This window comes from Symphodus melops (genome assembly GCF_947650265.1).
Source record: "Symphodus melops genome assembly, chromosome: 3".
In the NCBI taxonomy this organism is placed as follows: Eukaryota; Metazoa; Chordata; class Actinopteri; order Labriformes; family Labridae; genus Symphodus; species Symphodus melops.
Genome location: NC_136693.1, coordinates 20,923,455 through 20,939,380, shown reverse-complemented (window position 1 = coordinate 20,939,380; position 15,926 = coordinate 20,923,455). Strand labels below are relative to the sequence as shown.

The window sequence follows — 15,926 nt, the reverse complement described above, 5'->3', positions numbered from 1 at the left end:
TCTCGCACAATATCCCCCCCCCCCCCCCCCCCGATAATGTATGGATAGATTAATTAATTCAAAATAAAGCCAACAATTAATGTTGTTTTAAGATACTTACAATTCAAAGACTCCTGACAAATAAGCCTCAGTTGATTTTAAATTGTTAAAGCTGTTGAACTAATCGAACAAATGCACAAAACAGACACAAACAAAATATTTAACATTGTCTAACAAAAAATGCACCAATTGTTGCTTCAAAAAAAAAAATACAGATTGTTTTAAGTGTCACATTCAGAGACATTTGCACAACAGTATCCAACGCATACACAGTATATTGACAAAAAAGCATAACCGATCCGGCACTGAAGCGAAATGAGATCTGCTCACTCTGTGCACTGTGGTGTAAGCATGGTGTCACTTCGCTGAGTTTTAGGCTCTGAACCAGAATGAACCCGGGTGATGATGACAGAAGAAAAGCTTGGCTTGGAACAGGATCTTCACCTCATCATTCTCAGCAGAGAGATGACCAATGCACTGACTGACAGAGCAATAATCTCTGTCCGCTTCTCCCCTCTCTTGTTTCTCTTCTGCAGCGGTCAGCTGAGTAAGACAGACAGCAGGGCGGAAAAACAGCTGAAGGTTAGAGAGACGCAAACACAGCTTTAATTAAATGCGAGCTGTTTGTGAACAGCTAGAGCATCAGTGTTTGCTGATGTATGGACCAATCGGAGAGTTCCTTGATGTAGTTTGGACCAAATAGATCTCCATAGGTGTTTGTGTGCAGAGAATACGCACATTCATCCCCAGCACCTGACAGGCAGAAAATAAAGTAACACATTAAAGACTGAAACTTAATGTATTACATACTATTTTCTAGAGGTTTACAGCTTTGGCAGCTGGCTAACCACACATGAACAAAAGTATTTTAATGTAATGTTTCTCATGGACTTATTATATCGTCATATTGTCTTACCATGCCAGTGGTCCCACAGCGTGTGTGTTCTCCATCCTTTCTGCTCCTCGATCTGGTTCCAGTGGTCACTGCTGCTTAGGTGGTCCATCAACTGCAGGAACCAGAATTAATCAGAAAGTGATCTACAGAGCCCAACCAGCAACCCAAGAATACACAACTGAATTAAAATCAGTGAAGTCAAATCAGGAAGCTGTTTGAAGAATTTTGGGGCCAGTCATTCTGCATGCGAGAGACTAAATTACTCCTTTTTTTAGTACCTTGTATACAGTCTCATTTTGCTCCTGATCCTCGGGTTTTGTTTCCCACATGCCTGCAACGCAACAGCAACAACCATCGTTACAGCATAAGGCCACCAATGAAACTGTCAGAACAACAAGGGCCTCACCATGTGTTTGAGTGTTGGCAAAGGTGTCATCAGTAGGGGGCTCCACTTTCTGCACTGTGTCTGGAACATGTCCTGCTGCTGTAGGTTGCCAAGTGTGTGTAATGTGTGTATCATCAGCTAAACCGGCCTGTCTACCTTGGGATCTGCTAAACAAATGCATCCCTGACAGAGAGAGAAAGAGAGGGAGACAGAAGGATAGTGCATTCAAATATGTCAGGCAGTGTGTCAGTGTATGTTTACCACGCGCGGTTACCTCTCCTGCGTCTGGGTGTGTGCGTGCTGGGCAGCATCCTGTACACTCTGTAGGCGTTGCTGCCTCTCTTCCTGCTGTGCTCCTGCAGCTCACAGATGTCGGGCAGAGAATTCAAAGCACAGCGAAAGTTTGCCTTCCATGTCTTTGGATCTGGCTTATCTTTGCCTGGGTGATACCGTCCTGAAGAGAAAAAGTGTATAAACACAATTGTTTCCGTATGTACATATCTGTTTGTTTGTTTGTTTGTTTGTTCGTTCATTTGTTCGTTGTTGTTCTGTGTCTTTGTTGTTGGTTTGAAATCTGCCTTTTATTTTTATTTTTCTAAGCTTGAATACCTGATGCCGGGTTTGCTCATTTGACTTACAGAAATAAGACAACGTGTTATCACAAATCAGAAATAGAAATTGAAACACAAAGGCTCTTAAAGCAGGAACTCTCCTAATGGCTCATGTTCATTATGTGTTATAGTGTGTCACAGAGCCAAAAATGATCAATTCAATTAGACACCAAACTTCAAGCGGCTGGGGATAAGTGGCAGCTTTGTGCTGTACCTGGTTGGAGAGGTACTGTAAGTAGCTAAAAATAAACATTGAATACTTCTTCAATTAAAGTTTTAAGTTGTAGATGCACCAGGCAGAGAAGTAGGGAGGACGGCCCTCATCACATTAAAGTTGACTTTTCTCACACTAAGTATCAAGTATTTGATCAAGACCCTGTGAGTCACTATTCTTGACCCATCATTTCCTGTCACTTATTCACACAGACCTCAATCTAACTGTAACCAAAACCATTATCGGGGGACGGGACATTTTTGTTTATTTTAATGATGAGATGTTATAACAGTATGACAGGCTGTATAAAAGAAAAAAGGGCCTGCAGTAGTGAGGTATGTTTAGAAGCAGGCTGTGTTTTACCTGTAACCACATCTAAAAATGATGTCACCTTTTCCTCATGTGTCACTCTAAGTCACTCATAGAATTTAAGTCAATTAAGAAGCACTTTGCAATGAGGTGTTAATATAGTTCATATATCAGCATCAACATTTTAACATCTAACTGTAAGATATCAACATGAAAGGTATCTGAAAAAAGAAGTGTGTCTGTATTCTACTATTGCTATTACTATCTACTAAGAAGTTACCTCACCAAGTGTAAAGAGTTCACTCATATATAAATGAATGCTCATGTATGAAGCATCTCTGTGGGATTTGGCTCTCAGCCAGTTTTCTGAATATCATTGCAGCCTCAGTGATAAAATCAGTGGAGCTTTAAAAGATCCACCATGGATCATTAACAGCAGACATGGCCGTACAAGAAGAAAAGAAGAGCAGTTAGCAGTAGAAGCAGCTACACATGCTACAAACTGTAGACAGTTTTAGAGCCGTCACAAGTTTTTCTTAAAGGCCATGTGAAATGTCATGATAGTTTATTCTATATATTCTGTGTATTGTACATGACGTTACTTTTCTAATGGTTTTTATTTTTTGCTACTTGATATTGGGATACATTGTGCTGTCATTTTACACAACATACACAGTGTTTTTTTGTGTTATGCATATGAGAAAGGTTTTCCTGTTGTACTTTGACAGGAATACGATCCCCCTCAGCTTTGACTGCAAGTGAACTGGAGCTTTCCCATGATGTGATGCAGCTACAGGTACAGTCACCAAGCATGACTTTCCCAACATTGAAGTGATGTGATGCTCTGTGTGCGTGTGTGCGTGTGTGTGTGTGTGTGTGTGTGCGTGTGTGTGTGCGTGCGTGCGTGCGTGCGTGCGTGCGTGTGCGTGTGTGCGTGCGTGCGTGTGTGTGTGTGTGTGTGTGTGTGTGTGTGCGTGTGTGCGTGTGTGTGTGTGCGTGTGTGCGTGTGTGTGTGTGTGTGTGTGCGTGCGTGCGTGCGTGCGTGTGCGTGTGTGCGTGCGTGCGTGTGTGCGTGTGTGTGTGCGTGCGTGCGTGCGTGCGTGTGTGGTTAGGACAACAAAGCAAACAAATCTAGTTATTAGATTTTCAAACAAAGAAAGTAAAAACCAGGGGACTCTAAAATAAGGATAATAATGTCTGACGTGGAATTAAGTGTGTGTCAAGATCTGTAGACTCTCGGCACAAAGTCATTTATAAGTAATCAAATTAAATAGTTGAACTTTATTCATATCAATAAGTGAAAGTGATATATAGTGTAAAACTGTTTAGTTTGGTAAGAAGACTAGTAAAGCACTGTGCTAATCTATGTCCACTTAACATGTAGTTTTTTGTGTAAATACTGATACATACAAATTAAGCAGAAGAACCAAAAGTAGGTAGTAAATGTTAAAAAGAAATCCTGAACTAAGCAAGCATTTTTTAAAAATCAACATTTCTTTGTCTGATTGAGTCACTGTTGTGGAGAGTAGGCTGTGTTTCACTGAGATCCTATAAATCTTTAAGATTAATTATATTGCACATTTGTTTGTTTAGTATTCGTTGTTGGTATGAAAAAAGCCACGGAACAATTATGAAAACTAAAGTTACATGGATGATCAGGGTTTTTTTTTTATTAACATCCGTTAAAGAAACACTATTTAATTAACATTAAAATAAAAATATTTTTGTTATTCATTTAGCTAACCATAAAACATTTTTTTGGCAATTATCCTCAGCTGACAGGCCCTTATACTGGAGACAGAGTGAGTAACAAACAACAAGTGAGGCAAACGTTTCTTTAAACATGTGGTAACAAGGTAGATAGACACTTTAAAGAAAAATCTCTGCTGTTGTGGTACAGCACAACCATGTGAGTATCACAAAGAGTGACGTACATGTGTTTAATATTGTAATACTTGTGTTGTTGGATAAACCTATATTGTGCCCACAAAAAGAAAATGTGTATTTTTTTAATGCACATTGAAATTACATAGTTAAAAGAATTGCTCAAGATTCTGTTTTACATGATATGAAACAATGGTTGATAAATTGCTAAAGTTGTGATTCACTTTGACATTATAAAAATAGATCATTTCCAATTGGTTGTAAAGATGCCTTCATCCTAGCAGTCCATCTTTTAATAGTTTGTAAATATTAATTTGCTCACCCTATATCAGGTCCAAAGCATTAGGATGTTATTTTAAATATGAGAACCTAATTGAAGGTATAAAGAAGTGTTCCTGTGGCTGACAGGATAAGATAAGCAAGTACATAGAACAATAGAATAATTATTATTATTTTTTTTTTTCATAAAAGTTTTATAGTTGACCAATAAAACCGAACAAATCACATTACATATATATGCATGCTGGACTCCTACCAGTGTGCATGGCCCAGCTCCTGAAGAGTGTGGCATCTCGGTCAATACTCCAGCCGTGTCGAGCGGCATGTTTCCACGGGATTTGGAAGATTTGTGCTGACTAAAGAACAACATTCCATTAAAGAGATTAAACTGTCAACATGTGGGTTTTGATATGTGTACGAGTATGGAAAGAGGATAAGATGGAGAGGTCTACCTGGTCCAGCCAGCTGACTCCTGGATACCTCCCAGACTGAATCTGCTCCTCTAGCCACGGCCTCAGCCTCTGCCGGCCCTGCTGCTGCATGCTGCAGTTTGAGCTTCAGGTATGTGCAAAGGTGTTCAGTATGCTTCACAGGTAAGCGGGACTTTCTCAGGAGTTGAGATAAAATCAGAGGATCCTCCTCTGCTGAATTCTTCCAATCAAAGACCTTACAGGTATGACAGTCCTCCTACCTCAAAGGCTCGTCCAGTTATAGCAGTCCACAAAGTTTAAGCGTATTCAAATTTGTCATAGTCAGACATTTGTTGAATGCCTATTATAAAGTGTTGTGTTTACTTCTGTCATAGTTAATCTGCCATTAGGGAGTCAGTAATAATAAGGTGGAGATTCATTTTTTTCATGGGGTTGTTTTTGAGTCAACTCCTGTTAGGCCACCAGGTGGAAGCAGAGGTAACCTTGTGCATGATAAAGGAGCTGCTTTGCATTTAGAAACCTGCTTCAGTTTTATCATTCCTCATATGTCATGTCATGTTAAGTTGTCCTCACGCTTTAATAGACAACGGTGAAGTCATAGTCCTTGCAGTAGTCCAGTAATCCTTCCAGAGGATCATTCCCAATTGAATTTCCATTTCTTCACAAAGTGATATTGATAGTGATATTGGTTTCTGTTGTGTGTATCTTTATTTTAATAAAGCATGGTATTTTTGTTTTAAATTGGGACACATAAATTATATAATAACAATAGCAATTTGGTTTATATAGCGCATTTGATTACAGATTAGCTCATTTTTGATTACATTAAGACACATACAAAAAAGAAGTGTTAACAGTCAAAGTAAAAAGATACAGAAATCGAATCAACAAAGTCATACACACCACATAGCAAACATCAGTTAGCATAAAAATGATCATACACATACAAATAGTGACTTTGCATATGCTTTGGAGAACAGATACGTTTTGGGTTTTGCTTTTAAAGTAGACACAGTAACCATGGACCTCAGGTCAGCAGGGAGCTTGTTCCAGAGAGAAGGATGACAGTAACTAGAGGCCCCCTCTCCGGACATCGATCTTTTTTTAATTTGAACTTATTTATTTAATAGGGACAATGCAATTGAAGATAGTTTCAATAGAAAGCATGAAACTGAATAGAAAGTACATTGATATTGATAATTTCCAACTCATGTCCCGAGTTAAGCCTGTGGGTAAACAAACTGTGGGTAAAAATGTTCAGTTACATAAAACCCCACAACACTATGAAGATACATCAAAATGCACGAACAACAACATGACAATACAAATGCGATAAACCAGTTCAAGTTACATTTTTATGATTCAATTGAAATGTGGATACAGCTCTGGTTTGCTGTCTGCCAGAATTTTCCTTTTTTGTAAAAGATGATTATTGATTATTATTCTGCGCATGGCGAAAAGACCTCCACCTGATGACCTGCTTCATGGACATGGATTGGTAGTCATCAATGATGTGCAGTGTCTGATTTTTTGGACCAATGGTGAGTGTTTCTGTCTTGTCTGCGTTAAATTTAAGAAAGTTGCTGGATATCCAATAGTTGATATCTTGTATGCAGTCTGTTGTTAGTTTGTTTATAGGACTAAGACCTTCAGGTGTGTATTGTTGACGTATGAGTGGTATCATTTCATTTCACCTTTTACATCTACGACATGAAAACAGAATTTCTCTGGGACACATAAGCAACTCAGACGTAAAAAAAAATGGTTCCAGTTTTAAAACAGAAACAAAGCAGATTAAAATACAACATAGGTCAAACTCATAATAAAGGACAAAAATCAACATGATGCTTAAAGACAACATGAGGCCACCTATGTTTTCGGATAATTGTACCAAGTGGAAGCATTTATAGATTAAAAAGTAATGGTCAAGGACTGACCCTTGTGGGACCCCCAAGATAATTTTTGTTTCTTTAAATGTAAAGTTTCCAATAGAACAAGGTTTAATGTGTGAGAGAGATGTCATTTCTAAGGTGGGACACTTTTTCATGAAAGACAACAGCAAATTCTTCACATTTGGTATTGGTAAGACGTTAATGAGGGATGGATTTGGAAGAATTAAGACATTATTCAATGGAAGAAATTAAAAATGATTATGTGATTGAAATGATTATGATTATTGATCCACATAATGCATTATGTGGATCAATTGAGAAAAGTAGGATTGTCTTACAAATTTCATTTCTTTCTTATAGTAGTAAAGTAAGTTTTCATAGATCTTGTAATTGATTTGAGGCTTGTTCTTCCTCCAAATAAGGTACAACTAATTTCTTTTTAAAATCAATCATTTTCTGTATCCACCAAAGTTATTATTTCACTAATTTCTATGCTTTTTTAATCATAACTTTACAATTCAAATAAATTAAAATTTGGTAGGACAAAACAGTTTCACACCATTCTTTGAAATCGGTCAAAACTCAGGACACTCCACAGGCTTAAACATGAGGAATATCTGATTGAATTGTTTCTACAAAAATAAATACACCGTCATGTCATGTCATTTACCCATTCACACAAACCCATTTACATCTTTATGAAAGAGTTCCTTTGAGTTTTGTCTCATAGTAACAGCCTGCTGAGCAAAGCTGATGTATTTCTCTGGAAGTGCATCAGCAGTTCCAGAGAAAAAAAATGAGGAAGTAATTATACAACACTGGGTAGCAACAGTGAAGCTGATTGGCTGGTTAAAGACCCAGCATTTCATCACTTCTCATGTATTTATTTCACAAGGCCAACTATTACGGGTAAATTTGTTGCAAGAATTGCTGTTGACTGCTGTGTATTTATACTTCACTGTAGTCTTCACTCCAGCTAACATGAAAGACTTCATAGTCAAACTGTGTCTCAGCTGCAACATTTGTTAGAGCATTATCAATAAAAAAAAACAACCTTAATATGAAATCAGATACATCAGTTCATGTGCTTTAATAACAGTATATACAAACATAACAGACAGTTAAACATATTGACAAAGAATAGTCTTATATTAAATTACTTACATTTCTCTAAAGGTCTAAGATGTGACGCTGATTCTTCAAATCAAGCAGAAAAAACATATGTACAACCTTTCAAACAGATTGAGTTTAGAGATGTATGTCAACTAAACATCTGTTCATTAACTGATGATGTCATGGAAATGTGAAAACAAAATTCTGATGAAAATGAATACCATAGGATGTACATTTACATGACAACAGTGCCAACTCCCTGTGTGCTGATAAAGATCATGATGTGAGACTGAAGGATCATGAACAGGCACTTTAAAGACCTCCCTTTCATGCTTTACAATGTTTCATACTCAAACAAAAAAATAATAAGTGCTTAACATGTAGCTCTATAGACATTGATAGCTGCTGTCTGTGATCACTGGCATGATCTGGTCAGCTGAGATCAGAGACTGAGGGCTCTGCAGCGCAGACAGACACTGGCCATTGGAAGTGGGACACGCTACAACTGGTTTCAAGATAGTTTGAGGCATTGTTATGAAAGCCTCTTGACGCTGTTTGGCCAAATGTTCCTCTTTTTCATCCCTCCGCAAAATACACGGTTGCTCAACTAGATTTTGAAACGGCTGATAGTCGTAATCCACTGGAGGAAACCCCAGTGAGTCTGCAGGCATGGAGCCGTAGCAGGGATTCTCATCACATACAGTGAGCTGTTCAGTGTTTTCATTTTCAAAGGTCTCACATGCAGCTTTAGCGCTGGAATCAGGATCACATGACACAGTTGTATTTGTTCCACTAGAGGAGGAGGATGAACTGGAGTCGTCAGCGTGTGAAAATCTCCCAGAATCTGCAACACACGACTGATATGACATGTCTATGGGCAATAAAGACGAAACCTCTGAAGTTAAGTTGATGAGTGGGCATCCTGGTGCCTGTTGGTAAGAAGAGATGACAGTGACACCCTCACTAGGACAGTATGCAGACTCACAGAGCATTGGCTTCTGCATCTGGACATCAGACGTGTCTGTCTTAATCTGAGCAGGGCAGATGGGAAGGAGGACGGAGTACGTTTTATTAAAAAATGCAGACGATCCCGAGCTCATGTCTTCAGCTGTGACATCACAGGGGCTGTGTGGAGCACACAACAGACCTCTGTTTTGGTCAGAGTCTGTAAGAGGGCTGGTGGTCAAAGGTGATGTTGGGCAGATGCTGGCAAAAGCTTTAGTGAGGGCATTCTGGACTCCGGCTATGATGTCAGCTGGTTCAGTGTTAGCGTAGCTGAGACAAGAGGAGCCAGTGCTGACTCCAATACTTTGCTGAAGGCTGTCACTGCTGAAGTCTTTCACTGAATCCTTTAACCTAAATACAGAAACATGGGTTTATTCAAACTTCCATTACAATGAAAGTGAAATCCTTAAATCAAAAAAACGTTATATTGTTGTCACTTACCATGGTTTGCTGTCATCTGAAAAAGGCTCAACACAGATAATGGAGATGAAGGGCTGCACAGGCTTCAGGACCTGACACAAAGATGATAAGAAGTCAAATAAAAACCTTTTTTATGCAAGTTTCAGATTTCTGGACAACATTCAGTACATGTCACATGAGCCTCACCTCTCGCACACGCGGCTGCACATCAAGAAGTTTTGGATTTGGACATTTGGCAACTGTGTCCAAACACTTGTTTTTGAGCCTGAAAACAAAAGCAGGAATCAATTATGATAATTTGACAACATCACTCTTGATCCTTACATATAGTTCACTTACAGATAAACAATAAGAAAATACGTTCAGTGGCACGACTTACTTTAAGTAACAGAAATATATAACGCCACTGATGAGAATTGCAGCTACACTGAGCCCGATGACGATGGCCAAAAACAGAGTGTTGGAGGACACAGCTGTGAGGAAACATGTATAGGGTTAGTTTAGTTTTGCACAAATAAGAAACCGAATAGATTGACTACACCCTGTATTCAACAACACTGCTCAAAAAAAATAAAGGGAACACTAAAATAACAGCCTAGATCTGAACGAGTTAAGTATTCTCATTAAATACTTTGTTCTTCACATAGCTGAATGTACTGACAACAAAATCACAAAAAATGATCAATGGACATCAAATTTATTCACCAATAGGTCTAGATTTGGAGTAACACTCAAAATTAAAGTGGACAAACACACTACAGGCAGATCCAACTTTGAGTTCTCCTGAGGGATCTCCTCCCAGATCTGACCTAAAGCATCCGCCAACTCCTGGACAGTCTGTGGGGCATTGTGGCGTTGGTGGATGGAGCGAGACATGATGTCTCAGATGTGCTCAATTGGATTCAGGTCTGGGGAACGGGCCAGTCCAGAGTATCAATGCCTTCATTTTGCAGAAATGAAGGCATTTTCATTTTTCCTCCTTTATTGGGGATGTCTTGCTAATTGCCTATTCCATTAGCACAACAGCATGTGAAATGGATTGTCAATCAGTGTTGCTTCCTCAGTGGACAGTTTGATTCCACAGAAGTGTGATTGACTTGGAATTACATTGTGTTGTTTAAGTGTTCCCTTTATTTTTTCTTAGTTTTGAGCAATATGTATGTATGTATGTATATATATATGTATATATATGTGTGTGTGTGTGTGTGTGTGTGTGTGTGTGTGTGTGTATATATATATATATATATATATATATATATATATATATATATACAGTATATGTATACAATGCAAATTCTGCCACAACATTACAATGAATTTTAGTTTAATCCTGCCAAATAAGAAAATGAAAGAACATGTCAGAGCATGTTCCTTATTGGTTCGTCTTTGAAGTATTTTAGTTTTATATACGTTTGTGAAATAAGTGGCAACATCCTTGTGAAGATTCAAACATATATGCAGAATAAAATACTAATAATAGAAGAGGTAAAGAATTCACTCACAGGTTGTAAATTCCAACTCATTGCTACTGTCACTGTATTTCCCGCTCAAATCGAAGAAGCTTTTCACACTGACCACGTAAGTTGTGCTTGAGTTCAAGAGTCGGCCTTGAATTTCATAGCGGTTCCTTCCACCTTCAGCTTTCTGGTTGACTTTATCAGAAATCTAGGAAGGAGAAACATGAGTCTTAAAAAAGGAGAGTCCAAGCAATATTACTTTATTTCACCTCGCATTAACTTGACATACCCGGGTCTATGTCTATATTGGCAAGAATTAATTGTTAGACAGAGCACAGTACTATGATCCTACCTTATGTGTGCCTCCTTTTTCATAGTAAGTCACTTCAGCTGTCAGACTCCCGCTTAAAAAATTGTCCTCCTTTGTGTTTGTCAACCACTTAACTTGATAGTTCCCGTTAGATTCATCAATTGAAATTAATGTTGGAGTTTTTGGCTTTGCTGTGGAAAAGCAGAAAATAAAAAAGTTAGTTTTATACACTGTCACTGTTCAGTCTAATTCTGTCATAATGATGCTGATGGAAACAAGTCAACTCACTGCTGTCTATGACGCTGAAGGTTTTGGTCTCTATGCTTTTGCCCTTTTTCCAAAGTGTTGCTGTATGCTCATAGCCCACAATAAAACTAAACATCTGGATGGAGCAACAACACTGTCCAACCACACATTGCTTGAAAATGCAACTCTTGTCCCTTTGAAACAAAAGAAAAAAGAACATATTGTTGAGGTTCTCAGACTTAGTCCCTTGGTTTTAATAACACAGCCTATGATGTAGTAGAAAACTCAAGTGAACTCATGGTTTCAGATTCGTATTTTAGGATTAGACCTATAGTCTCTTTTACTTACACAGCCATTGAATCCAAATTGTGGGCTACTGTTTTAAAGTTGTTATATTCACACATTGCACATGCATTGGCAAATGTAAAAAACAACATCTCACCCGTACCACTTGTCCCACCCTAGAGTCATGTTGTATTCGCCACAGTTTTGTCCTCCAAAGCTGCAATTCATAAACTCCTCAAAGTCGTTGGTACAGTCAAGATTTTGGCCTGCACGAGACAGAATATAGGTTACAGGTGAGACTGATGTTTGACATCATGTCATATGACATATTGCATTTAGGCATATTGATTTCTAAGCTGTCTACGTGTCTACTGTCTGCAGGGTAGGCTCTACGTACCATGAACAGATATTAGAGTCGCAATATTTCCCAGGATCAGCAGGACAAAAGTGTTCCGAACGCCAACTCTCCTGAAAGCAGAAAAGCAGGAAGTTAAAGGCTATTTTTAATCCGACAATTTGGATGATGATTTTGGTCCCACGATATCGAGGGATGAAGATTACCATTTTAATTCCATGGTGAAACGATGTATTTGCTTTGTCTCCTTCGAAAAGTGATATCCAACTTAGTCCTGATCCATAGTGGCTGAAAGTGACGCTATTATTCAGTGCGTGCTCGGAGTCTCGCGGTGTCGCGCTTACTGGAAATGTTGCTCCATTACTTCTGAGGAAGTGTAAGAGGGCGTGTCCGTCCCAGTACACAGGATTATACACTTTAACTGCAGCTTTTATTACACGTGCATTATAGGAATGGAGCACTTTACGCTTTCGTATATTACCACTTTTATTTTTTAAAGATTTCTGAAGGCATCATATAGGCTTTTCAGCTCTTTGTGGTCTATTGTTTCTCTACTGAAATGGGATTGAACGCGAAGCTGTGCTTTAAAGGCCATCGTAATTTAGCTGTAGCCTATCTATCTATCTATCTATCTATCTATCTATCTATCTATCTATCTATCTGTCTATCTGTCTATCTATCTATCTATCTATCTGTCTGTCTGTCTGTCTGTCTGTCTGTCTGTGACCTTTAAAGTCTAAGCATATAGTCTTAGGGATTACTTACTCTTTGTAGAATAGACATTGTAACTTGGGTTTTGTGTTGTTTTGTTTTTGCTTTAGAAAACACATTAACAGATTAACAGTAACAACAGCATCAATATATAGGTCCAGCCTATGTTATGGATAGTTTGTAAAAGTGTAAAGAAGCATGAAATAAAATTACTGAAGTATCTTATATGCACAAGGCCTATTTTAGTTTAGTGAACCCTTGGTGTTGCTTATCTGTTCATTATTTAAAATGCACAAACTGATCCAACGATAAAGACACGATTTCTTATCTCGCCCTTAAAGCAATTTAACATTCTAGACAAACAAATTCAAAACAAGTTTAAGATATGTTTACTTAAATTTACACTTGTACAAAATAAAAAACGTTTTGCGATGACAATAAATACAGTATGTAAAGCAGGTCTATCATTATAATAAGTATATACTCCTGAAAGATATTCCGGTTTTCCTGTAGGATTGAACATAAACAAAGATTGTTTAAATGGCACTTATTTGATTATGTATCAGAATAAAAAGACTCAATATTAATCTTGTTGTGTTTAAATGAAAAGGGGAGACGCAAAAATATAAATTACAAATGCTTACTATAAATCGGATAGTTTGAAATGTCTTGTTTAAAAACAAAAGTTTAAAAATAAAGATAGACACTAAAGACACTTTCTGCTTATTTGCACTTCTGGTGAGATGCCAAACCTCATTTCGTTGCACTATACTTGTATATGTGTAATGACAATAAAGTTGAATCTCATCTCATCTCATATTTAATCACAGGACATCATATCCATATTATGATTGACAGTGTTCCCACTTGCTTGGTCTTATTTATTTGTATAGTGTGAAGACAAACTGCATTCTCGAAACGTTTTGATCAGAGTTCAATTCTTGGAGAGGAGACATGTTAGTAAATAGCTTGTTGATGCTCCCTTTCATAACTTCTGCACACGTATTCTCAAACAAGCAGTCGATTGGATCTCAAAATCCTAAGGCATCAACATTTGGTTTCCCTAAGATTTAAAAGCACACTGGTGAACCTTGCTGGGGACCAGCTCATCCACTGGGAAGCTCTTGTTAACTAAAACTCCCAAGTCAGACGAGAGGAGGGGAATAATGGCTGACAAGCCTGAACACCTCTGTGTCACTCACAGAGCTTTCATAGACTGCTGACACAAATGTTAGAGCACCATGGGGTGCCATGCGTAACGTCACTTTGAAGGTGAAGTTGGAATTGTTTGAGGAGGTCCCCTACAATCTCAGGTAGCAGTGATGAATGTGTCTGGTGGTACAGCTCTGTGAAGTCAGTGATGATCTGGGTGTCTGTAGTCCTTAAACTCCAAAGCAAGATGAGCTGTTGTTTGTTCAGGTGTCTTCCAAGAGTTTACAGATCGATGGATGTAGGACGCTGGCCCATGGCATGATTACCATAGTTACCATGGTGTGGTGGATATTAAAGCGGAGGACAAGCTCCTTCTGGCTTTATCTAAAGTTAAAGTAGATCAGCTACAGGAAAGACTCTATGGGGACCAGTTTCTGATGTCGAAAACCCTACTTAAGAGTAAATAGAGTAAATAAAATTCAAAAATTTTAAGTAGGTGTGTGTTATTACCCAAATGGCATATTGGCCTACCTGGGCATGGATGCCAACCCAGCAGGGGGAGAATGTGGCTGAGGAACATGTGCAGAAGCTTTGCTTGTCGACCTGCGTCTCTTTGACTTGGGGGAAAGTTTATAGGCAATACTTAAAGGACTTTTTGATGTAATCAAATCACAGATGTTCTTTGCATGCTTTTTTCAGATCCTGCTTGACTTCAGTGACATCCAGCTCTATTTGGGGCTGATGAAGGCCCATTCAGATGTTCCTTCTGCTACAAGATCTGTGCACCAAAGAAGTTTTTATCTCATCCTCCATGGTCACCACCGACTCCTGCTCCTCTCCTCAACTAAAAGTTCCTCTTCACATGGGTCCTTCAACTCCACAAAGCTTCCTCTGATCTCCTCCACAAGTCAGCTCCAAAACACAGACACAAGTGGACAATTGGTACTTTAAACAAACACAAATATCTGCAAAGATCACTAAATATGTTACTTGTTTACATGTTTGTCAATGTAAACAATAGTCCAGTGTCAGAAAAACAAATATTTTAAAATTATTTCAACAACATATATCTGCGGTGTAAAAGCGCTTTGAGTAGTCAGAAGACTAGAAAAGCGATATACAAGCTCAATACCATTTACTTTCGCCGAGAGGAGGAGCTGTTGAACTGCATTATCTGCTCTCTGTGCTGGTGACTGAGAAATGGTTTGGTAGTAAATGAGCTGCAGCATGTCCAGACAGAACCAGATGGAGCTGCTGGAGAAAACACCCCAACAACAAAAAGTACATTTACTCCTGTGTAAGTAGCCGAACAGGGTAAGTCTACTGAACTTTGTAGGTTGCTCAGCCCTTAAAACGCACTCTGAAGGGTTTCAGCAACACATTAGGGAGTGAAACACAAACAAGCTGCAATGGTGCTATCTGCTGGAGTTTTATATTGTACAGCCTCTCTAAGCCATACCATGACAAATGTCTTCCACTTGGACAAGTGGAAGATTCAACTCTTTAAATGGACCTGTGATTACATTTGTGTTGTTTAAAAGTTGTTTAAGATGATTTTGAGTTTTCTCTGAGGCATCCAGCAGTATTTAATTTACATGTGTATGTTTATGAAACCTATGGATCTGAACCGAGCAGAAACTGTCACATCAAGTGTTGTTCAACATTGATTGTTAATACCTCGGCTGATTACTGACCGAACAGATAATGAAATCAAACCAAGCACAGCGCAGGCTGCTCATCTCATTTCAGAGGCTAATGTTGAGTCCAAATGGAGTTTACATCCACAATGACAACGCACCACCAAACAGTACAGACAAACATTTAGCGTCACATTGCTGACCTCAGACATTGCACAAAGTCTCTGGAGGTTTTAGCAGGTAATAAAGAAGACTAGTGATTCACTGCACGCTAAACAAGCATCTTTATATAGCCA

General features: G+C 38.6%; 2 protein-coding genes and 1 long non-coding RNA gene across 4 annotated transcripts; 1 reads left to right on the top strand and 2 right to left on the bottom strand.

Annotated features, from left to right (window-relative positions):
* Nucleotides 1-1,099: 1,099 nt before the first annotated feature.
* On the top strand, nucleotides 1,100-4,752 carry LOC306821689. Its single transcript, XR_013778825.1, has 3 exons — nucleotides 1,100-1,180; nucleotides 3,182-3,249; nucleotides 4,229-4,752. It is a non-coding gene; the product is annotated as an uncharacterized lncRNA (long non-coding RNA).
* On the bottom strand, nucleotides 1,174-5,586 carry LOC306821688 (interferon regulatory factor 2-like). Its single transcript, XM_079340243.1, has 3 exons — nucleotides 5,069-5,586; nucleotides 4,873-4,972; nucleotides 1,174-1,773 (listed from the first exon to the last, which is right to left on the bottom strand). The coding sequence occupies exons 1-3, from the start codon at nucleotides 5,156-5,158 to the stop codon at nucleotides 1,577-1,579; spliced, it is 387 nt and encodes a 128-aa protein (XP_079196369.1). The 5' UTR covers nucleotides 5,159-5,586; the 3' UTR covers nucleotides 1,174-1,576.
* Nucleotides 5,587-8,014: 2,428 nt separating this feature from the next.
* LOC306821497 (uncharacterized protein) lies at nucleotides 8,015-12,460 on the bottom strand. Of its 2 annotated transcripts, none has more exons than XM_079339961.1 (10): nucleotides 12,337-12,460; nucleotides 12,173-12,243; nucleotides 11,933-12,041; nucleotides 11,533-11,684; nucleotides 11,287-11,435; nucleotides 10,980-11,142; nucleotides 9,857-9,950; nucleotides 9,664-9,742; nucleotides 9,499-9,569; nucleotides 8,015-9,408 (listed from the first exon to the last, which is right to left on the bottom strand). In XM_079339961.1, the coding sequence occupies exons 1-10, from the start codon at nucleotides 12,348-12,350 to the stop codon at nucleotides 8,439-8,441; spliced, it is 1,872 nt and encodes a 623-aa protein (XP_079196087.1). In that variant the 5' UTR covers nucleotides 12,351-12,460; the 3' UTR covers nucleotides 8,015-8,438. The 2 variants fall into 2 exon arrangements, with proteins under 2 accessions (XP_079196087.1, XP_079196088.1); XM_079339962.1 differs by having other exon boundaries at nucleotides 11,942-12,041.
* Between the last annotated feature and the right edge of the window lie 3,466 nt (nucleotides 12,461-15,926).